Here is a 23,369-nt window from a genome sequence, read left to right as displayed (position 1 = left end):
TTGAAGCTTCTCGCTTATTTTTACTGCCTTTTGAGAAGGCCAGGAGAAGGAAGGGAAGAGAAAAGGAAGGGCTTATTCCCATGAATCAGCTAGGGCGCGAAAACAAACGAATCCCGAGACATTTAGCTTATAGCCTGCGTTGCAGGCGGCGTTAACGTTATGCCCCGAATCCTTTCAGTTTCTGCAGCGGAACCGAGATGAACTACTCTCCACTGTCTCCAGTTTCCTCGCGCCTTCGCGGCTCTCGTGAGAGGCTCCACCGCCGAACGTCGCGCTTGCACAATCCTGCCAGCCAAGTTGTTTGTTATCCCTATCCGTTTTAATTTATTATTACATTTTTCTTAAAGCTTTTTCTTCTTTGTAAACCATTCAAGCATTCAGTCTGAGCTGAGATCGTTTGTTTTGAAGGTAGTTCTGAATCGGTTCTGAGATCGTTTGTTTTGAAGGTAGTTCTGAATCGGTTCTGAACATCGTCTTCTTGATAAAGGTTATAAATCGTGACAAAGAATCGCTTTTAGAAAGTAACATGATCAAAACCGTGGGAAGAAAACGGCTAGAGAAAGTGCTTGAAGTCTCAACCTTTGCCTGCTTGTTTTAAATATGTCAGACTCACTACGGTGTACTGTTTTTGTTCTGTCAGATATCCGGACGACAATTCTATATATACTAGTTATGCAACGCTTTCGAGTGGTATACTATGGAATATCCCACGAGTCACTTGTATTTTCTCGGTATACACACGAGCCTTTAGGCGAGTGTGAATACGAAGAAAATACAAGTGACAAGTGGGATATTCCATAGTATACCACGAGAAAGTGTTATGTAACTATTTTATACCATGCCATAGAAAATACGCTCACTAAATTTCATCGAGAATAAGATAGCAGTGCACGATGGGAAGGTTGGGTTGAATACCGTCGAATATACAACGGCTTTCCTGTATTCTGATTGGCTGTATTTTCTATGGCATGGTATAATTGCTTATAGAGGTTAATGGAGTATAATGTGTGGACTGACTTTCCATTGACTTGAATACCGTACGAACGGTGTGTCCTTGGCAAATTGTACTAGCATATTATTACTGCACTCCTTATTTGTTGATCGGCTGCGTTATTCTCATAAAATGCATGACGTTTTTTGCATTGATAGTTTGATGAGAATTTAGACGTTGATCTCTGCAGGCCTTGACAGATGTCGAGCATTCTCGTCCCCATAGCCTTCGTTTCTCTTAGCTGGCTGGGCCTAGGCACGAGAAAACGAAGGGCTCTTGGGATGGGACACAGGATTTCCAGTCCCAGAATCTTCATGAATGCAGTCATGACGTTTCAAAAGAATGTATGAAAGAGTCGTAACGTTTTCGACTTCCGTTTAGGAATTCTTTGTTTTAAACAGTTAATCTAAAAAATTCGAATTAATTCAAAATCCTGTATCCCTTCGTTTTCTCGTGCCAAGCCGGCTAAGAGAAACGAAAGGGCTATGGGGACGAGAATGAGATGTCGATCTGAAAAGTTACATGAAATCATTTTCTAAACTCTGTTAATATGTCATTAATATATAGGAATAAGTATTGAAAACGTGTTCCTTCACGCAGTGGACAATATGCTACGAAAATTTGGTTCAGAATTTACTTATGGCTTTCAAAAGCGTTCTTCGAGCTCTGTTTAGCGTGATGTACTGTTTTTACCTCAAAACATCACGCAAACTTGAGTCACGCGAACCTCTACCTCAACGATTGTTCTGTCATGATTCGTCAGAATGCTTCCAAAAATAGATAAACGTCATGTGATTTATAATAACACGCGTCGATGAGGCCGAGGGCTTTGGGTTTTCGAGTTCCTGTCTTCGAGCTTCCCGATTACGATTATAACGTACAAGACTGTTCTTCAGCTCCTTGGTTGGTGTTTGCTGAATTGCACCTGAAACTTTCGAAACAGTGAGTATAAATTAATTATATTACTGCAACGTCGTTTCTATCATTACATGCATGAATTCCAGGCAAGCAAAGCGGTCGAAGTCGCAATCTCACAAGATTGTGTGTGGACGCTATAAACGAAATTGTCGAAGATGTACGTTTTAGTAGCTTATAAACAGTATCCAATTAAATTCCGTCGGTCAGTAGCGGTTTCGTATTTGATTATACTCCGAAAACACTCGCAAAATAGTGAGAATCTCGACACTGGTAATTTGTATAGTTGGTGAAATCACGAGAACGAATGACGGTACTATGTGTCTATGAAGGGGTTGTTGCTGCAAACATATCCAGGGGTCTCAGTCTCCCGTTTTACTAAATTGAACGCAAGTAAAATCGAATCGCGAAAAGGAGAAAGAGTAAAGCGCGGCCCGTACTCCCTGTGAATGTTCAGTCTCGCCGCTTCATGGCTAGTTTAGTTTAATTTAGAAGAGAGAAGATCACGAAAACCTCTGAGAACAGAGCCCCATCAAACGGGGATGGGGAGTATGGGGAGACTAAATAGCAGCTTTAAATATCTGGAATAAAAGGCTTTAATGTTAGTTGAATTTTTCAAGGAGAGAGAAGTATAAAATAAACACTGAACATTCTAGAACACGAAATTCAACTCCGCTGACCTCAGTTCAACTATTTTCGTTTATTAACTTCACACAAGACAAGATATGCAAAGCTCTACGATATATTACATCCAACAATCTTTACTGTGTTCGCAAATGATCACCATCTTGGGAACTTTGAATACCAATTTATTTTGTTTGCTTTTAATGTTTTACGCCGAAATATTTCCCGAGGCAGGAATTTTATCTTTGTTTAAAGTTTATTGAAATACCGAAATGTCAAAGGTTCAAACTGACGGCAAAGCTAACAAAAGGCCTTGATAAATTACTGCGTCATCTCTTTGTTGATCAATTCTTGTATTCTCAAGGCCTGCATGAACGATTTATGAGTACAATCGATCATAGTGAAACTAACGCAGCTCTCAGCACAGGCAGCCCAAGTGGACGATGAGAGCCACAGGAAGATAAGAAGACTCGATTTGTAATGGCATTGCATGGGAACTGAACAATATCTGTTTTAGAAGGTACGAATTCGAACTGACGATATGTAAATAAAAGTGACTTACATTGTTGCTGCGTTTTCATTCTTTGTTGCTAGCCAGCTCCTCAGGCCGATTTGTAGCGATTCGGCAAGTTATCGTTTTATAAAGATTCCTGAAGATTCTCTAGCTACATTGCCACACTTATAGTTAAACGATCTACGTTGCGGACGGCCGGTCTTATAATAAATTATTTTTAGGTTTCCTTCAATTAAGAGTAATTTTGTAAATAATAAAAAGTCACTTTAAATATCGTGTCAAATCGATTTGGACAGTGTCGTTTGGTTTCCCATTTTGCAGTGAAAAATGTATTTGTCCGGGCCTCACCGTGTAATGTGGCGTAGTGACAATATCGCAGTGTCCCTACCCGTCTGAGGGTGATTTTGTCGACAACACGTAATAAAAAAAGCATAATTAATGGTTGTACGTTGGAGGGTTTTTCTTGAGTTCATTACGAGGAACAACCAAAATGAAAGGCAAAAAATAATCTGAGATTTACCTAGTGGCAGATTTGACTATTTTTATGGAATCTATCGAGCTTCAAGGGCGCAGCATTTGAGCCCCGACTACTACTAGTGTCTGATGACTGAATGACTGTTTTTAAGTAAATAATTCAGAAAAAACGTTATTTGCATAACAAACACCGTTACCGTTACCGTCAATTATTAGCCTGTTCCAGACGTCGGTTAGTTGGAAGCAGCGCGAAAACGGCGAGCGAAAAATAAGGGGATGGGTGCAGCCGGTCTTCACGCTAATCCCATTTTTTGCGCTGCTCCTCAACTAACCGAACGCGTGGAACAGGCTATAGTCAATTATCCGATTGATGACCTTAAAAGCTCCAGAAGGCAAGAGAACTTGCTTGCAGGCTAGGAGAACACAAAAGGAACATGGAGTGAATTTCACTGCTCGGAAACCTCCAAAACAGATTTGACTGCTTCATTTACGAGATGCTTCTAATCAAAGAATTTTTAAATTCTGGGTTTAAAAACCCAGCCTCGACCCCAGGCCATACCGCGCTATGCGAGTGAGCGGAGGAGGACTGGAACCGAGCACGATAGGCGAACTTTCCCGACAAACTTGGCGGGTGACGTCACACCCAAATTCGCCGGGGACGACTGAGGACGAGGCTGACTTAAACCATGTTCTAACGTACAAACAGACTCACGAAGTTAATAACATTACTTCACATTCCAAAAATGGCACAAGCACTAGCTCAGATGAAATACGTCGAAATGTCGAATTGTAATATAAATTGTTGTTGGAAAATAAACAGGAAGGTTAAAATAATAAAGTATAAAAAAAAATTCCTAGCAACTACAGTCGGGGTAAAAAGTGCCAGTTTTGGCAAATCTTCGTTGAAGCACTCGAAAAATTTCCGAATTATTTCATCCAATCAAAAACTAGCGCGGGCGCCCACGAGTACTTCGAAAACCGTCGCTCGTATACATTCGGCATATTGCTTAGCAACTTCTGGGACGAAAACCGCGGGCTCAGTCGCCATCAACTGGCACTTTTTCCTCCGACTAACTAAGCAAACACTCACAAAAATTTAGTAACTGGCTAATGAGAAATTTTTTATTTTTTTAAAGCACTGAAGTCAAACATAGAAGGTGAATCAGTCTGAGTATGGCTGCTGCAATGGAATACTCTGAAGAACAACTGAACTACTACCGGATTTGTTACGTCACCACCGATGTACTAGCCGAGGGTCTTCGAACAATCTTCAAACAAGAATGGGACAATCGTTTCAAGACAACATTAGGAGAATGGAAAGATGAGCCACAGAATGGGTTGGACTTCTACAACAAAGAGTCTCCCCGGAACCAGAAAAGAAATGCTCATTCTTTATCTACCATGATTAACGGAAATAGAGCAGAATGGGATTGCACCATGCTGTTTTACGCCATCCTGTACTCCGATTGTATCCACAGTCTTAATCCAATGGTCAAATCCAATGTGGATGATCTCAGAAAGTTTCGTAATGAACAATTTGCTCACATGCCAAAAGGCCATCTTTCGGACCCAGACTTTCAACTGGCAATTGGTAAAGTTCATGCTGCATTTCAAGGACTCGGACTCTCTACCTTGAAAATTCAAGAGATCAGTAATCAGAGAAGCTTTCCCACGGAGGAGTTAAGAGGTGTCTTGAAAAAGGTTGATGATCTAAAACAGGAACTTCAAGAGAAAGGAAAGAAACTTCAAGAGGAGGGAAAGAAACTTCAAGAAAAAGAAAAGGAACTTCAAGTAAAAGGAAAGGAGCTTGAAGGTAAAGAAACGAAACTTCAAGAAAAAGAAGAGCAACGACAGGTCCTTGAAGATCAGCTGCACAATGAAATTTCCTCTTTCTGTATTCTCCCTCCTAAACCTTCACACGACGTCGCAGGTCGCGGTTGTGAGGTGGCCGAAATTACACAACAGCTCAAACAGCTGAAAAGCGCTAATGAAAACAGCTTAAGTTACCTGTACATCTCAGGGAATCCAGGAAGTGGTAAATCTCAGCTGACCAGCCTCGTAGCTAAGCGATTCTACGACCAGGTCAAAGAAATTCCGGGTTCTATTTCATTTGTAATGACTCTGAATGCTGAAATCCCGAATACACTTCTGGAATCGTACATCTCTTTCGCTCGACATCTAAAGTGTCCTGAATATGCAGTTACAAACATCATTACCTCCAAAGATTTGACAACAGACGAGAAGATCACCAACCTGAAGACGTTAGTTAGCCCAAAAATCGAGCTTTACACGTCGTGGCTACTGGTTGTCGACAACGTCACTAGCATATCACGTGTGCACGCTCATTTGCCGCAGTCTGGAAGGGGCCAATTGCTAATAACAACACAGGACACTACGTCTATCCCTTTGACAAGCTCCTCCACTCAACACATCTCAGTTAGCAAAGGAATGGATCCTCTTGATGCCAGTAATTTATTAGCGATGCTTTCTGGTATCACTGACAGCGAGATGGAAAAAGAAGTTGCGCAGGCGTTGGACCACCAACCGCTTGCCTTAGCCAGTGCAGCCACCTATGTCAGACAGGTTCGGCAGAACAAAATTACTTTAGATTTTGGCTGGAGCGACTACCTAGAGAAGCTTAACAGAGGCCAACGAGGTACCACTGAGACCATTCTTGTTGAGACCAACCCAAGCTACCAGAAATCTATGACCACAGCAATAACACTAGCCGTAGAAAAGGTGATATCATCCGACAAAGTAACTGATCATGCGTTCAGCTTCCTCTCTGTGTGTGCACCACAACCGTTAAGACAAGACATCTTGATTAATTACATCACCAACATAGATGACGAAATTAAAGATAAAGAGATGATAGGTGTGAGGCTCCAAAGATGCTCACTGTTGTTGTTTGAAGAAGACGAGAGTGGCGTCTTTATTCGAGTACATCAGATTGTGCACGATGTCATTAATGCTTTGATTGAAGCTCGTCCGATGAGTCAACAACTTCAATCCGTAAATACAGCCGTAAGATCATTCTACCAGTTCATTAAAGATAACTCATCAGTCGACTGTAACGACATAGATTCTCTTGTAAACAGCAAGCACATTGTTTCTCATCTAGAAACCTTGATAAACAAGCTTCGTAAACAAGCTCTTTCTCAAGATGACCAAAGCAGTGTAACAAATGTTCCGCATTATCCCCGTTACCTCCAAAAACTTGGGGAAATGTGTCAGAGACACTGTGCATTCGTCACAGCAGAGAAGTACTTTGTCCTAGCATTAAAACTAGTTCAATGTAGCAAGGATTGCAATGACGAAGATATGGCGGACGCCCACTTTTATACAGGTAGTATCCACTACAACTTGGGTCACTTTCATCAGGCGAAGGAGCATTTCAAAAAGGAGCTGGCTCTTCGTCTGAATAAGCTCGAACCTGAAAATGATAATGTCGCAGGTACTTACATCAATCTGGGCTCTGTTCACACTAACCTGGGTGAACTGGATCAGGCAAAAGAATGTTATGATCATGCACTTGCCATTCAGATGAAAATGCTCGGACCTGACCATGTTGATGTGGCAACTACTTGCAATAACTTGGGTGCTCTACACGGGCAGCTGGGTGACCTGAAGCAAGCAAAAGAGTGTTATGATCGCGCACTTACCATTCGTCTGAAAAAACTCGGACCTGACCATGTTAATGTCGCAACTACTTGCACTAACCTGGGTGCTACACACGGGAAGCTGGGTGACCTGAAGCAGGCAAAGCAATATTATGATCGTGCACTTACCACTCTTCTGGAAAAGCTAGGACCTGATCATGTTAATGTCGCAGATATTTACCATAATCTGGGCGTTCTCCATAATGACCTGGGTGACCTGCAGCAGGCAAAACAGTGTTATGATCATGCACTTACCATTCGTGTGGAAAAACTCGGACCTGACCATGTTGATGTCGCAACTTCCAACAATAATCTGGCCACTCTACACTGGAAGCTGGGTGACCTGCAGCAGGCAAAAGAGTGTTATAATCGCGCACTTACCATTCGTCTGGAAAAACTCGGACCTGACCATGTTGATGTCGCAACTTCCTACAATAATCTGGGCGCTCTACACATGCAGCTGGATGATCTGCAGCAGGCACAAAAGTGTTATAATCGCGCACTTACCATTCGTCTGGAAAAACTCGGACCTGACCATGTTGATGTCGCAACTTCCAACAATAATTTGGCCACTCTACACTGGAAGCTGGGTGACCTGCAGCAGGCAAAAGAGTGTTATAATCGCGCACTTACCATTCGTCTGGAAAAACTCGGACCTGACCATGTTGATGTCGCAACTTCCTACAATAATCTGGGCGCTCTACACATGCAGCTGGATGATCTGCAGCAGGCACAAAAGTGTTATAATCGCGCACTTACCATTCGTCTGGAAAAACTCGGACCTGACCATGTTGATGTCGCAACTTCCAACAATAATCTGGCCACTCTACACTGGAAGCTGGGTGACCTGCAGCAGGCAAAAGAGTGTTATAATCGCGCACTTACCATTCGTCTGGAAAAACTCGGACCTGACCATGTTGATGTCGCAACTTCCTACGATAATCTGGCCACTCTACACTGGAAGCTGGGTGACCTGCAGCAGGCAAAGCCATATTATGATCGTGCACTTACCACTCGTCTGAAAATGCTAGGACCTGATCATGTTGATGTCGCAGTTACTTACCATAATCTGGGCGTTCTCCACAAAGACCTGGGTGACCTAAAGCAGGCAAAAGAGTGTTATAATCGCGCACTTACCATTCGTCTGGAAAAACTCGGACCTGACCATGTTGATGTCGCAACTTCCTACAATAGCCTGGGCGCTCTACACGTGCAGCTGGGTGACCTGCAGCAGGCAAAAGACTGTTATAATCGCGCACTTACCATTCGTCTGGAAAAACTCGGACCTGACCATGTTGATGTCGCAACTTCTAACAATAATCTGGGCGCTCTACACTGGAAGCTGGGTGACCTGCAGCAGGCAAAAGAGAGTTATAATCGCGCACTTACCATTCGTCTGGAAAAACTCGGACCTGACCATGTTGATGTCGCAACTTCCTACAATAATCTGGGCGCTCTACACATGCAGCTGGATGATCTGCAGCAGGCACAAAAGTGTTATAATCATGCACTTACCATTCTACTGAAAACGCTTGGACCTGATCATGTTCAAGTCGCAGTTACGTACCATAATCTGGGCGCTCTACACGTGCAGCTGGGTGACCTGCAGCAGGCAAAAGAGTGTTATAATCGCGCACGTACCACCATGTACCATTCGTCTGTAAAAACTCGGTCCTGACCATGTTGATGTCGCAACTTCCTACAATAATCTGGGCGCCCTACACGTGCAGCTGGGTGACCTGCAAAAGAGTGTAATGATCGTGCACTTACCATTCGTGTGAAAAAGCTTTGACCTGATCTTGTTGATGTCGCAGTTACTTACCATATGGCTGTGTGGTCAGTAGAAAATACTGTCATCAATACGGACATTAAGGAAGCACAGAGATTCTCTGCATTTGCGAGTGGCTATAATTATACAGGTGTCCGTAAGGTGGGGTTCGATGAATAACATGTTGTGTCGTTATATTCTATATAGGTGTGGACATTATTTTCTTTTGAATGTGTGTTATAACATTTTGTTGATAAAATTGTTAATTGTCCTGGCTGGATCACAAACCTTGCTACATTGTTTCAGTCGTTGCTAGAGGTGTCGATAAGTAGTCGGTAGAGTTCCATTTTTAGGGATCAATCGAACGGCGAAACGAATCTTCGTGGCCAGGAATGGACCACATATGTCTCAAAACATCTAAAAATAAGCGTAAAATGTTCGTTCAAATTGCGAAAGATAGAAAACGTTTTACTGTAATCACATGATCTGTCTAATAAAATAATTTGCGGTCTGCCATAAAAGGGTTTGTACAAGTTTAAATCAATTTAAATCGAAGAATACTTAAATAGAAAGTAGCTGAAATAGTGACAATGGATTTTCTTGTGTAGCTTGCGTTGCATGCGTTCAAAGAGTAGAGAGAGGAGATAACGAGAAGCGCGAAACACGATCGGAGGGGCAGCGCTTTTCCTCATTCTTCCCCTTTTAACGCCTGTCATGCAAGCTAAAGCCAAAGTAATTACTCTAGCCAATCACAAAGAACACAGACAATTCAGTAAACCAATTAAAACTCAAAGCAAATACATGTAGCCGGCACTAAGCGCGGGAAAACGTGTTTGAGTGAGTCACAATTGGTTTTAGTTTTAGTTTTGATTGGTCGAGAAAGTGGCGCGAGATTTTAAAACCAATCACTGAGCGTAGTAATGCAAAACCAAAGCAAACGCAAATTACTTTCGACACTCAATGGAAAACCGCTCTATACTATTATGAAGAGTTTGAATTAGATAGGCAAAAAGGACGTTTTGTTACTGTTACATAATGTAATGTTTTTAAAGGGGCAGTATTATGGCAATTTTGATGCACAGCGAACACCATGCAAGGTGAAGATATTATATGAATATTTCAAAGGAGAGCAAAATGTATTTAGTTTTTTAACGATTTGTCCATGACACATTGTCAGAGTTTGAAAACGTCTGCCAGACGTTTTCAAATTTCGTTTTAAATCTCATGCTTGTATAACTCATGATGATACATCTTTTGTTACATTAGTGGACTGTTATAGTCATTTTTAACAAAGCTAGACCATTATTTTAAAGTTTTCATTAATATAAATATTTCTTTTGACTTTGACTTATCGAAGTGATTCTCGTAATACTGCCCCTTTAATGTATTATTAAAAATATGAAGAAATTTAAAAACTTAGTATTTTTTGATAATGTAAATGCCGTATTGTAGGCAATACAAGTATTGGATTTTAAATTGTATAAAAGATAGGGTAAGGACCGAATTGTAAGCAACATGAATATAGTATTGTAGTTAAGGTCAATTATTAATTGATGTAAATAAGGCTTTAGCTTGCTGATGTGTTATAATTAAAAGAAATCGTGCAAAATCAGAAAAGAAATCTCGCACAGAAAGATTCATGCGCCCCAATTCTCTAGCCTCACCCCCATTCTCGTCTCCAGTGCCATCTGTCCCTCTTAGTAGGCGGGACCTGGGCACGTATGCTAGTTTTAACAAAAAATTACAAATTCCTAGCCACGCAACCGTTTTAAATTTCTTTGCATTAAAGGATTTTAAAATGGGTGTTTTAATTGGTTAGATTTTAAATTCTGTTTGTTAAAAAACTAGCCAATCAAATCATGTGTCTCCAAAGCCACTTCCTGCGCCAGGCTCCAACGGCTAAGAGGGACAAGCGGCTCTGGGGACGAGAATGCCTCACCCCCTCCTCTCCCCTATCACTTTTCGATCTAATTGCCCTTCCCTTAGTATCTTCTCTATCGTTTTGCTTCATGGCCGCCCTATTTTGCTGCAGAGCCTGGAGTCCTGAACACGATTGCCTACAGGGCACAGAGGAGTTAAGTTTGTCCGCAATTCAAAATCTCTACCGTGCAAAACGACCTTCAAAGCGATCGTGTAAGCGTACGTGATACAAACTCCGTCATGCGATACTTGTTGGAAAAGCGGAGGCTGGTGTGAGCCATCTAGAAATAAAAGGAAGCAAGTATATCGCATTATCCATCGTCTGACAATTTCACATTTTATACGAGCGAAGTTTCATACGCCCTTTTTTACCGCCGACCGGTTAGCTCAGTTGGTAGAGCGCCGGACTGGTGTCGGGAGGTCTCGGGTTCGATTCCTAGACCGGACCAACACTCAGGGTCTTAAAATAACTGAGGAGAACGTGCTGCCTTTGCAATAACATCTGCAAGTGGTTCGATTTTCTATGAGCTCGAACAGTTCGTGCTTATGCGAGTATTTTATACACATTATGCAAATGAGCTTACTTACTCGAATAAGCACGAAATGTTCGAAGTCGCTGTGGCAAAGGAAGATAAAAAGTGCAAGGTATTTTTATATTTCTATGCTTTCTAACATCTGTTTAGTAGGATTCAGTTGGAATTTAGAATGGTCTGGTCTGGACTCGTGAAATAAAGGCCGGCGAAGACACCATACTTTTGCATGTTTACAAAAAGCGATCTAACGGTTGCTGATATTTAAATTTTCACGGACCCGTTAATCAAAATGTAACAAAATTAACATGCGTTTCCAACCTTTGAAGGACCACTTAACTTAAGAATAATAATAATAATTTGGTGCGTTTGGTTGTTTTTGAACGGCGAGCTCGTCAACTTATGAAATTTCTCGTTCTGGCCAAGCTCAAAACTAGGCCTTTTGCAGCCTTCACTGTTGAGAGCTCTAAAAAATATATTTTAACGTATTTCCAAAAACTAAAGTGGTTGCATTTACTTACAACCTAAGATAGTTCACTGGGCAAAGTTTGAGGGAAAACTTGTTTCCGAACCCGAAATGCGATGGACCGCTTAAAGAGAAACTGCCACTTAATTATTGTTGTTGACACAGTTGACATGAGACGAACAAAGGAAATTTTGAATTCTATAAGGGTTACTGAAATAAAGCTCTGGAAATGACATCTAAACTACATTTCGCTCTAAATATCTCAATAAAGTTTAATGAAACGTTTATCGACTTATGTGTTGTATTTCTTCGCCTGCGCGGGCCGTTTTAAGCGCCTTTTTAACTGATTTAGCCGGCCGAAGGCCGATATGAGAAGAAAGAGGAAAAATGTTTCGGCTAGTTCCTCCCCTGGTTGAAAACGTCGAAAGTTTGACGGCCATGCACGCGGAGAAACAGCGGATTCTTCAGATTTTGGTCGATCGCAGGTATCGTAACACTTGCATGCTGTTTGCGAGTTTTAAAAGTTTGTGTGCGATATGCTAGTTGCACTGCTGTAATGGATGTTTTCAGATTTTTTTGTGGGAAAGTCAATGACAGCTTTTAAAACGCGAAACTTTTCCAAAAAAGAGTAATGTTTTTACGAACAAGCCCGGCAGATGTGTCAAGCGGCCGTCTAGGTACGCGTGCAAAGCGTGCAGCAGCGATTCCTAAGTTTTTTTTTATAGGTGAGATAATAGAAGATCGATCGCAGCTGGAAGCAAAACTACAACAACAACAACAAAAAGTTTATTTAAACAATCATATTATTTACAATATTTTCACCTCCCGCAACTAGCCTAGTTATTCGAGGCGGGAGGTGAAGAAGAAAAATGAAGAAGAAAAGATAAATAAATAAAGTTACAAAAAGGTAATAATAGAGTGATTTCAGTAAACCCGTGAAATAGTTATTACGCTTTTAGATACTATTACACACAAATTTCATTGTTTTATTTTGTTTCCTTTTGACTATTACGCACAAACTGGTAGATATTGTTTCACGGGTTATATGAAATCACTCTAATAATAATAATAATAATAATAATAATAATACCTTATCTACATTAAAGAAAAAATAGTAATAAGAAAGAAAACTTCGAATATCATAGTAATAAATTAAAATAACAATGTGTTATAAGTTACATTAAGCTAAAGATTTTAGGAATTCAAAACTATTTCCAAACAAACTTTCAAGACCTTACATTTTGTAAATTTTTCCGTCGATCGACCGATTAGCTACGCGCGCGTGTATAAATACGTGTAGCACTCAAATGACGGTCATATTTCCCGAAGACACAATTTTCACATCCAAGTTGAGGAGACACTAGCCGAAACTTTTCCTTCCCGAGCAAATTCTTGGCGAACAAGCAAGACAGGTATGGCGAGTGAACTGGCTTTGTGTACAAATTTCGTGTGAGAACACACCAAAAGGACTGTAGTCAGGCTGGTCGCCGATTGGGCAGAATAATACGAAGGCAATACAAAAGATTTTTTGAACTGGTCTGGTAAGACTCTTTCCCCAGGGGCACTTTCAGTCAATACAACTTTTATATGCTGATTTTTTCTTTCGCAGTTTCGCGCTATTTTCTACCCGCATTTTCGCGTTTCCCTCGCCCCACTAACTGACCCTGGGTCTCCGAAGATGGTTATCACAATGAAGTGACCTAGAAACACTCACCGTCTGTAAAATTAGTTACGATTTACAGCGAATCTCTTACAAAGTAGTAGCCTGCGAGCAGGCTCACCTTATTGGCGCCACTCCCCGCCTTATCGCTACGCTCGCCACTCGCGTGTGCCCCACGCTATATTCGTGCGTGCCCCAACGTGAGCCTGCTCGCAGGCTAACGAAGTAGAGTCACCTTCACCTGTCCCCAGGCGCCAAGTTGGCGCATAGGGCCTCACACAAAGTAGAGTGCTATGGTAAAATAGTGCAAATTTAGGTCGGAATACTACTGCTTGAATCATAGGCAGCCCAAACTCAAACTGTGACTTAGCTACGCTTTATAAAATAGAAAAGTCTGCGATTGTGCCTAGTGATCCACCAGCCAAGGCCATATTTTCGGTTTCAGGACCATAGAGCGATTTGGAGTTAGTTTCTACTACCTCCTGCAAACCTGCATGGGATGCTAGCTCAACACTACCACTCAGCATTTCATTCGCTGTTGCCCATTGATTTTTCTGGGTAAAGAGAGGAACTACAGGAGTGTCCTGTCTAAGAACACAACACAATGACCCCAACACGTGGGGTCACTGACTAGGCCACTTCACCTTCGCATAAGACAAACATTTAATCAATAAGTGATTTTCAACTTGGTAAGTTTTTTTTTAGTTAACCTGTATTCAAGATTGTTATGTTTCATGGAATCACCTATCACTTCGCTTATTTTCCTTTAGACCTACCGACAGAACAGGAGAAGATCTGGATATTATTTATTCCAGACTGAAGGTTTGAAAAGTTTGATTTGATCTCTGCCTATTTGTGTCCCAGGGGTTGGGACTCCCATATGAACGGGACAAGGATGTTCCTAGGAAAACCTTAATTAAACCCCCTTCAAAAGACCAATCTTGGAAAGGCTCAAGCCTTTCGTAATTTACACTTCTAAGCGATACGAAAAGCATCCTCGTCTCTTCTGTATTGGAGTCCCTACCTCGGGATTTTTGTGTTTCTCTTAACAAGTTTTTGCCTTACCCTCAATTTGGGAATTTGACTTGCCTGAATGGCTCACGTACATGGCTAACACGATTTTTGATAAGAGACTGAATTAAGTTAATCTTGTAATTGGTGCGTGATCGAAAAGCCCACCCAGCTTCAATCTGATTGGTCAGAAAAAACAACAAATAAATAAAATAGACGAAACAGTCCCCAACAGTGGAGAAAGGCTTTAATTAAAAAATTGCCGAGTTCTTCCAACAGAAGTTGAACAAATGACTTTGTGCACCTATAAGCACTGAGATAGGGGAGACTCATTGGAGCTTGGCTAACATATAACTCGTTTCAAATGTGACGAATTTCAATGTGCTGCTAGAATGAGTTTTTTCGACCTGTGAGAATGTATGGAAAGAGATTGTGGCTATGTTTTAGGTAAAATCAAAAAATAAAATAAAAAAGTTTGGTAAAAAAATAAGAAAGACATTAATTAGCCTGTTACAGGCTCTTAGTAGCTGGGGGAGAGCGGAAAACGAGGGCGAGTAAAGAAAAATTTGAGAGGGTGACGAAGGTCGCTCGCCTTCGCCCTCGACTGATGATAATCAGTCCGTCACACACGTTGTCGTCGAAGAGTTTCGTGACATACATTTAGTATGCTGAGTATGACGCTCAGTTTGTCTATTTCTTTACACGACCTGAAAGCTTTAGAACAATTTCACTGCACAGTTCTTCTGCAGATCTGTTATTATGCATATTATCAGGACCTGGAGGAGGGAATCACATGTGAGTCAGTAATTCAGTTTCAGTAACAATTTTTAAAAAATATCAAATTACAAGCGAACAACTACACCTTGTTCATCAATAAAAAAAATAAAAAGATTTCTTCGGTAACTGATTCCTTCCCCAATATTTGAGGAAAAAGAAAAAAAGATTATTGCGTGACCCGAAAGACCAGGATTTATGTCACGCAATACAATAACATCACAGGTGTGTACATACAGTCTTTCCTTCGGGGCTTAGAGTTTTCTTAGCTGTTTGAAGATGGCTTAATCCCAGTCAGGGGACAGTAGTTGTAAAAGAAAACGAGAACCAGGCCGTTGCGTTGTTATGTTTTGTAAGCTTTCTTCAGTTTCTCAAGGACGAAAAAAACGCCAGAAGTCGATTGAATTTGTTGTGAGAAAGCAAGACAAGAAATCATGGACGCCGAACAGTGGCTATATTTGCAGTGAACACTTTCAACTGAGTGACTTTGAAAAGTATTATGCGAAAATGAGCAGCTTGTGTTCAAAGTAATGCTACGAAAGTTAATGAGATTGAGATTCGTTCTGTTTGACTGTCAAAGGCGGATATGATTGGTCTCCCGACTGGGTTTGGTTTGTGAATCTTGGTAAGGGTATGGAATTCGTGGCAGATTTGGTGTTAGGGATAGCCATTTTCCTGTCATTTCATCAATATGGCTACCATGGTAGAGCGCTTAAACGCTTAAACTGGCAACAGAACTTTCTTACAGAAAGGGGAGGTCTTTGAAGGACGTACTCGTTGGAGCAAAAATTTAAAGGTGTCAATAGGAGTCGTGTTTGGCCTGTCAATTTTTTTGAAACATCATTACAAACATTCCCAAGATGCCTTGTGCAGCTCGTATTAATAATCATCCCGAAATTATCTCGCATGACACTCAAGTACATAATATATTTAATATTTTAGGGGCTTGGAAAGTTAAAAAAATAAATGTTATTGAAAGTAGATTGGTGTTCCCTTGTTCCCGACAACCTTCCTAAGAGTTCCTTTGTTCACTGAAATTAATTTAAAAATATCCCCTGTTCCCTGAAAATAAATGCTCCAGTTCCCTCGTTCCCTAAAACCCCTGGGAGGGGCTCAACAACAACAAACAGATCTCAGAAACTAGAAATGTCGTTCTGCCTCACCAAGGCAAGAACAGTAGCCTGTTGCAGGCTCTCGGTACAGTCAACTCTCGTTAAAGTGGACTGACGCTCGGGGCGTCGTTTAGTGCCCGTAATAGCGAGAGTCCGTAAGGGACCCTTAATAGCGGGTGTGAGGAAAAAAGTGCCGTTAACATACGTTAAATGATATAGACTATGACGAACTTATCAACAGTGGTGAAACTACTAAGTAGTCGTTGGTAGGTTGGTTGGTGAGTAGCTATGGTAAATTGCATTTCCTGAAGTTTGATTGGTTAACAGGCAATGGTATACTGCTCATATACCATTGACCACAAATATGGTAGCCGATACGCGTTAACGAGGACAGCCCGGCCGGGGAGCTCAAATATTGCAATTCTTTGGGCGTTTTTAATAAAACAATCATTCCACTCGCGCTTGTTAGATATGAGATAGTTATGGCTATCTACCATCTCATATCCAACGCGCGCTGAATATACTGGAACCAGTATTGCGATCCTATTATCATATGATTCTGGTTTCAGGAGAAAAGCCATAAAACAGAAGGCGGCATCCCCCCGGCCCCCTTGTCGTACACCTCACTTCCTTGGACTCGTGCATGCACGGCTTGCTTGGCATTATGGGCCTGAACCATCAACCCCCGCGTTCCCTGTTTTCCCGCCGGGCCGATCGGCGCCTGGGGACGAGGCAGCTTCTGGATGATATAAACTTTATACTTACCGTGAAAAAAGGCGAAATGAGGTCGTTTGAAGACAAGAGTAGATACGCAGGTACAGAAAAAGAGAAGATTGTATGTAATGAGCTTAGTATGGAAGCTATAAACGTTCATTTTGCGGGATTTCTGTTCAAAAAAATTCAAAATTCATTTCCACGGCGGGTCACGCAACACAACGATATTATATGGAATGCTTTTTCATGCACAGTGCGTAATTTTTGACAAAATTGTTGTGCAATGGAAAGTTTAGAAATTAAACAATAGTCTTTAGAACGGAAAGCGTTTCTTGACGCTTGCAGGGAGAGAAAAATAACTATTTGTCCTAAAACCTGCCGAACAAAGGTGAACATTTCGTGACCATATATGGTAATGTCAAGAAAATTTAACTTGGTGTACGTTCGATTTGTCACGAAGTATACCAGTATACGTTGTCTTTCCCGAAAAAATACAATTAGAATCTAAAAAATTATGTTTACTGTTAGGCTGAAAATAAAGGGACACTGTCAAGAGTTTTACTTCAAAAGTTGGAGGGCCTAAAGACTTAAAGAAATCTACGAATAGTGGTCCAGTTTTGTTCTAAGTTACTATGCCAGTGTACTAGAGCTATAAACAAGTGATATTTATGTGATGCCATCAGGAACGTTTGATCTCAACTTGAAAAAGCCAGGCTGATTTTTTCAAGGTCTGCCCTTGTGGCCTGGAAAAACAGCTGAAAAACTTACAAAGGCTCCAATCTTCATTCAACACAATTTGCTTTACATCTTCACCTTGATGTTCTAGATGCATTTCGTGTACAAGCAAGAGAACTTTGCCAATTTTAGCACTTTTTACTGAAAAGCAGAAAAATCCCCGTAACATTGTCCCTTTAAATTAAATAGCTGAAAATACCGTAGGCATTTGCACAGCAAAGCTTGCACATTATACACAAGGAATAATGCTACCTGGTTTTGAGATTTGAAGTTGAATGTTATTAACAAACGTTTAAATCTGCATTTGTAGAAAACTGCTAAAGCAGAACTGTCTTCCTTGCTTTCATGGCTATATATGATCAGATATCGGGCATATACTTTGGATTTTCCTTATATGGTTATATGACTACTGTTAACAAATTGCTGATGTCATTTCCTGAGTAAACACTGAATGTATATTTCCTTCCTTACATAATTGATATCAATAGTCCTTGGCCATGTATGATTGCATTCTGTATAATATTGTGTATTATAATTCGACAAATCTGCACAACACTTAACCATATGTCATTTCCTAAGATAAATATATTACCAATTACGGTAACAATTTAGCGTAATCTTAACACCTGCCTTTCAGAGTAATCAGAGGTTCTTCAGTGTTCGTCATATTTTCCTTAAATGGATATTAGTTTGAATAAGGTTATTAGAAAGGTAAAGCACTGAATGTGCTGAGCTATGCTCAATTAATTATTATATATTGTAGGAACTGAATTCTGTGCCTGTCATATTTTCTTAACGAATACCACCGTCACTACCAAAGGGACAAAACACTGGAAGGTATGCCTTGTTTATAATTTTTGACATAATTTGGTGTTAAATTTCCTGCACCCTCACCCATCCTGCCAAGCCCTTGATTGGAAGTGTGTTAAATGAATTTTGTTTTAAAGGGACTATATGTCGCGGATTTTACCAGATTTATATTTGTGTCGCATAAAACCTAAAAATAATAGTCCATTTTTATTAGAAATTGCTATATTAGAGCACTGAAACTGTTAACGAGCATCTTTGGGTGTGGATGGCTCTGATGGAAACGGATTGCAATTTGAAAAGGGTTAGGCAAACGTTTTCAAATTGTTTCCGTGCATCTTCAAAATATAGATATTTATAGCCGTAGCTTGATTTCTATCCGCAAATTAAGGTTATAAATTCCTTTTGATGTTCAAAGATAATGTTTATTTAGGGTTAAGTTGCCTACCACTAATTTCAGAACAGTTTAGACCAAAAATCTGCAAAATCCCCATGACATAGTCTCTTTAATACATATGTTGTTGTAAAGTCATTAACTACTAAGACAGAAAGGTACTCCTTTCATGTCATATTTCTAATCTGATCTTTATTCATAATAACCATTCTATATATCCACTACAATTCTATTTTCACACAATCATGACTAGTATTTTTACATCATGCAGTAGTTTCACAATGTCTCACGATATCAGTAGAGTAACTGGTGATCATAACAATGTTGCTAAGGTAACCAATACACTACACATGTCACACACTCATGGACACATCACCATGCTCAGGCTTAGGTATTTGGTTAATATCCAGTCCATTCTTGTAACCAGAGCCTTCTGTTTCTTTTGGTCACGTGGTCGACGAAACTACATCATGTCATTTAAAAAAATATGCATGGCCCTGGGGAAGAGGATGTATCCAGTCCAGTACCTTAATAGTCCTTATTCATGATAAAATTATCTGCAAAATTAATGGATTTATTTTTACCCCTTATTTGTTTATTCCTTTTTTCCAGAACTTGAAATATTTGAAAGTTGAATTGATTAACAGCAGTCATGGTTAGTCCTTGAATTTGGATTGTGTTAAATAGTTACTATTTTAAAAGACCTTGTAAAATACATTCACTTTTCGACATGAGGGTCCAAACCAATCCCAGCACAGTATTCAGATCACATGAACACAACTGTAAACCCCAATACAAATCAAACAAGAGAATGAACTTTTGATACAAACTCCTGCTCAGCTAATTAGTATTCATTGACTTTTGATACTGATCTCTGCCGAATCGCATGACAATACTAATTGCATTCAATTTATTGTTTTCATTTTACAAGTAGAATAAAATATTCACATCCGATCTGTATGGCCGTTTACAATGGCTCACCTACCCTGCCTATCGACTCGCCATTGTAAACACCCATACAGATCTCCCGCTCATATTTTATCTACTACTTATCACTGTTTTGGATGCCATCTTGATGGGTAGGCAATGCCGACAGAAATATTCCAATCCAGTATCGTAAAACCAAATGTACCTAAAGTAGTCACTCTGGCCGATACAAAGGACACAGACAATCCAGTGTATCAATCAATAAAGAGCTACTAACAGTAATAATAATAATAATAATAATAATAATAATAATAATAATAATAATAATAATAACTTTATTAACGTGTCAAAAAACGTTTAGCTGAGAGGAATAATCCCCTCAACTATTTCATTAATAATTAATGTAACGGTAAATTAAATAAAACCTAATTACAACTATTTCATTAATTCTTATTAATGTAAAGTTTGTAATCATTGTACGGCATTCTTTTTTTTAATTAAAGGCATCTGGAATCCAAATGAATCAGGAATGCAAGGAAGTGTTCACTGCCGTCAAAGACAGACGTGTACATGGACACTCTATCATGATGATAAAAGACAACAAGGAGATTGTCGTGGAAAAGATTTTCGAACCACACCCAGACAAAACACCAGAAACAAGTGAAAGAGTCTTTGATGAGATGAAGAAAGAGGTTTTGGAATGCGGAGGACCTCGTTACATTCTGTTTGATGTGTCATATTTCCGGACAAGTGGTACTTGTAAAGATGTTGTCGTTTACATATATTGGTAAGCAAGAGGTGTCTTGTAGAATTGAATTGGTTACATTTATGGCACAGAATATGAAGACAGCATTTTCTAGGCTTTTGACCCCCCCCCCCCTCTGGAATTTGCAATTCCCTCCATGATGGGTGTGTGGATATTTTCTGGAAGCATAGAATTTAAATGCCCAGACAGATAAGCATGTACACACAAAGCTAGACATTTCTTCCAAATAGTTTCTTTCACTGGCTGAATTTATACATTAATTTCTTGTGTTTTAGTCACATGACGTGACACGTGACACGCTTACTCAAATTGCATTCATTTGATATTTTCAGGTGTCCCGATACCATGAAGATTGGAGAAAAGATGATTTATGCAGTTTCAAATGCTACCGTAAAGAAAGAATTTACTGGGATTAGGCATTATGAGTGTCATGATGAAGACGAGTTCACTTACAAGGAGATAGCAGGCGATCTGAAACTCAAGGATAAAGCTTGAGTATAGAAAACTCTTGTGACAAATGTTTGTTGAGTGTAACTGTACAGAGAATTTGTGGTATTTAAGGTATTTTTATGTTGAAACTTACTTAGTACTTTAAATTAAAGGGACTGTGTCACGGATTTTCGCTAAATTTAGGCATGGGAAATGACCATCAAATTCGTTGAAAATATAAAAATAACCTCTTGAAACAGTGAAGGAACATTTCAATAACACAAAACGGATGGTACGGATGGCCAAGGGTGACGAAGATTGAAATGGATTGCGATACGGGTTTTTGAAATATTCTTGGGCTGTACAGTTTTCAAAGTTTATCTTGTTTGCTTGTAACTTAAAAGACCCCTAAAATTATAACGCCCTGGAGACAAAATTGGTTGCAATGAAGCAATGGTTGGTTGCAATGTTTTTGTCATTTAGATCGATTGAAGTAATTTCTTTGCCAACATTAGGATAATTGGTGAGTATTTGGCAAAAACTAATAAAATACACATAACCCAGCCGTGACACAGTCCCTTTAAAAAGCCAGCAACAATATTAGCAGAAAAACAATAAGTTTACTTAAGTACTGTTTATCCAAGATTACAATTAAGTTTTTTGTAATAACTGTTGTTCTGATGAATTAACTACTTTTAAGTAGTTAATTCATCAGAACAAAAAGGGATACTGTCAGGGCGTTTTTCAAGGCTTTTCGGTGAAAAGTACTAAAATTGACAAATAGGTCTTCTCGTACATAAAATGCACCTAGTACATCAAGATGGAGAAATAGACTAAAGTAAATTGTTGTTGAAGGGAGCCATAATAATTTTTAGGTGGTTTTCCAGTCCTCAAGGACAAAACTTGAAAAAGTCAGCCTCACTTTTTTCAAGTTTAGATCTAAAGTTCCTGATGGCATCGCAATAATATCACTTGTTTTTCGCTTCTGTACACTTGCATGGTGATTTCTAACAAAGTTGGATTCGTAGTTTCCATGTGTTTTAGGCTCTTGAGTTTTTGAAGTGAAACTGGTGACAGTGTCCCTTTAAGAGTTCCGCAGGTGTCGCATTTCTGAAAAGTGTTAATTTTGTCAAAAAATGTAAATGTATTTATTTACCCACGTGACACGGAGGAGCTCAGGAGCTCGTTAAGACGTGTACGTGCATCCAAGGTCGAATTGGAATTTGGAGTGTTGATTTTTGTGGAGGGAGGAAAACCGGATAACCCGGAGAAAAACCCTCGGAGCAAGGACGAGAACCAACAACAAACTCAACCCACGTATGGCACCGGGCCGGAATCGAACCCGGGCCACATTGGTGGGAGGCGAGCGCTCTCACCACTGCGCCACCCCTGCTCACCACATTTTGTCAAAAGTTAAGTTTCGTGCCGAACCCACATTTCCTCTAGTAACAAGCGTTTACAGGGGCATGTGCCCACCTATCTGAAAAGCTTATTAGCGAGAATCATTCACGTCAGACTAGATATGCCAGCTTCAATATAGTTCGCCCTGTTACCAAACGACAACCTGAAGGAGGTAGAACATTACTGCGACTGCCTGTCAAGCCTGGAACAGCTTAACGCTATCTATGCGAAAAATACCGAATCCTAACTCTTTTGGGAACTCTCTTCAGTTGGAAGAGAATGTTTAAAGAACAGCAGCTTTTAAATCATTTTATTCTTTAATTTAGTTACACTTTTTACCCTTTTTAGCTTTTAAGTATTTTATCTCGTATTTCTTGTATTTTTATTCGTTATATTTATAGTTTATCCATAGTTTTAATATTCGCATTCTAGTGTATTTTAATATTTTATTGTAAATAATCTTAAAGGGCCACTGGTTTGTAAGTATTTTTATGCTATTTTAGTGCTACCCTCCTTCGTTAAATAAAGACTTTACTTACTTACTTACTCCCCCAACAACCTGTTGGTTGCTGACTCATCGTGTTTTCACTGTGAATACATTTGCTGACACATCTAGTTTCTTAAATTAATGTCTAGTTACTCTATTTGGCAAGAAACCGTTTGTTAACACTTGAAAATTTATAAGCTATTCACTAGTTTTAATTTCGTTAGGCAGTTTTAATTTTATGTAATTTTAGGCGGAACTTCCCGCCAAGCAACGAACACTTTTAACTATAAA

At 39.8% G+C, this 23,369-nt stretch overlaps 2 protein-coding genes across 5 annotated transcripts; both read left to right on the top strand.

Annotated features, from left to right (window-relative positions):
- Positions 1 to 1,819: 1,819 nt before the first annotated feature.
- On the top strand, positions 1,820 to 10,019 carry LOC144664621 (uncharacterized). Its single transcript, XM_078525766.1, has 2 exons — positions 1,820 to 1,933; positions 4,655 to 10,019. Exon 2 carries the CDS (start codon positions 4,692 to 4,694, stop codon positions 8,853 to 8,855), a length of 4,164 nt encoding a protein of 1,387 aa, XP_078381892.1. The 5' UTR covers positions 1,820 to 1,933; positions 4,655 to 4,691; the 3' UTR covers positions 8,856 to 10,019.
- A 7,118-nt stretch (positions 10,020 to 17,137) lies between these two features.
- LOC144665964 (uncharacterized) lies at positions 17,138 to 21,884 on the top strand. 4 transcript variants are annotated; one of them, XM_078527291.1, is made up of 6 exons: positions 17,138 to 17,233; positions 18,178 to 18,264; positions 18,631 to 18,704; positions 19,681 to 19,723; positions 20,499 to 20,782; positions 21,094 to 21,884. In XM_078527291.1, the coding sequence occupies exons 4-6, from the start codon at positions 19,721 to 19,723 to the stop codon at positions 21,254 to 21,256; spliced, it is 450 nt and encodes a 149-aa protein (XP_078383417.1). In that variant the 5' UTR covers positions 17,138 to 17,233; positions 18,178 to 18,264; positions 18,631 to 18,704; positions 19,681 to 19,720; the 3' UTR covers positions 21,257 to 21,884. The 4 variants fall into 4 exon arrangements, with proteins under 4 accessions (XP_078383417.1, XP_078383419.1, XP_078383418.1 ...); XM_078527293.1 differs by lacking the exon at positions 18,178 to 18,264 and having other exon boundaries at positions 17,149 to 17,233; positions 21,094 to 21,230; XM_078527292.1 differs by lacking the exon at positions 17,138 to 17,233 and having other exon boundaries at positions 17,284 to 18,264.
- The last annotated feature ends 1,485 nt before the right edge of the window (positions 21,885 to 23,369 follow it).

The sequence above is a fragment of the Oculina patagonica genome, chromosome 9 (genome assembly GCF_052425735.1).
Source record: "Oculina patagonica isolate OP01 chromosome 9, crgOcupat, whole genome shotgun sequence".
Taxonomy (NCBI): domain Eukaryota; kingdom Metazoa; phylum Cnidaria; class Anthozoa; order Scleractinia; family Oculinidae; genus Oculina; species Oculina patagonica.
This window is presented reverse-complemented; position numbering and strand designations above follow the sequence as displayed.

Excerpts from the sequence above, each read along its gene's own strand:
- LOC144665964 (XM_078527291.1), top strand. Across the intron at positions 20,783-21,093 it reads GTTGTCGTTTACATATATTG|GTGTCCCGATACCATGAAGA; the intron begins GTAAGCAAGAGG and ends TGATATTTTCAG.
- LOC144664621 (XM_078525766.1), top strand. The coding sequence starts at position 4,692 with ATGGCTGCTGCAATGGAATACTCTGAAGAACAACTGAACTACTACCGG.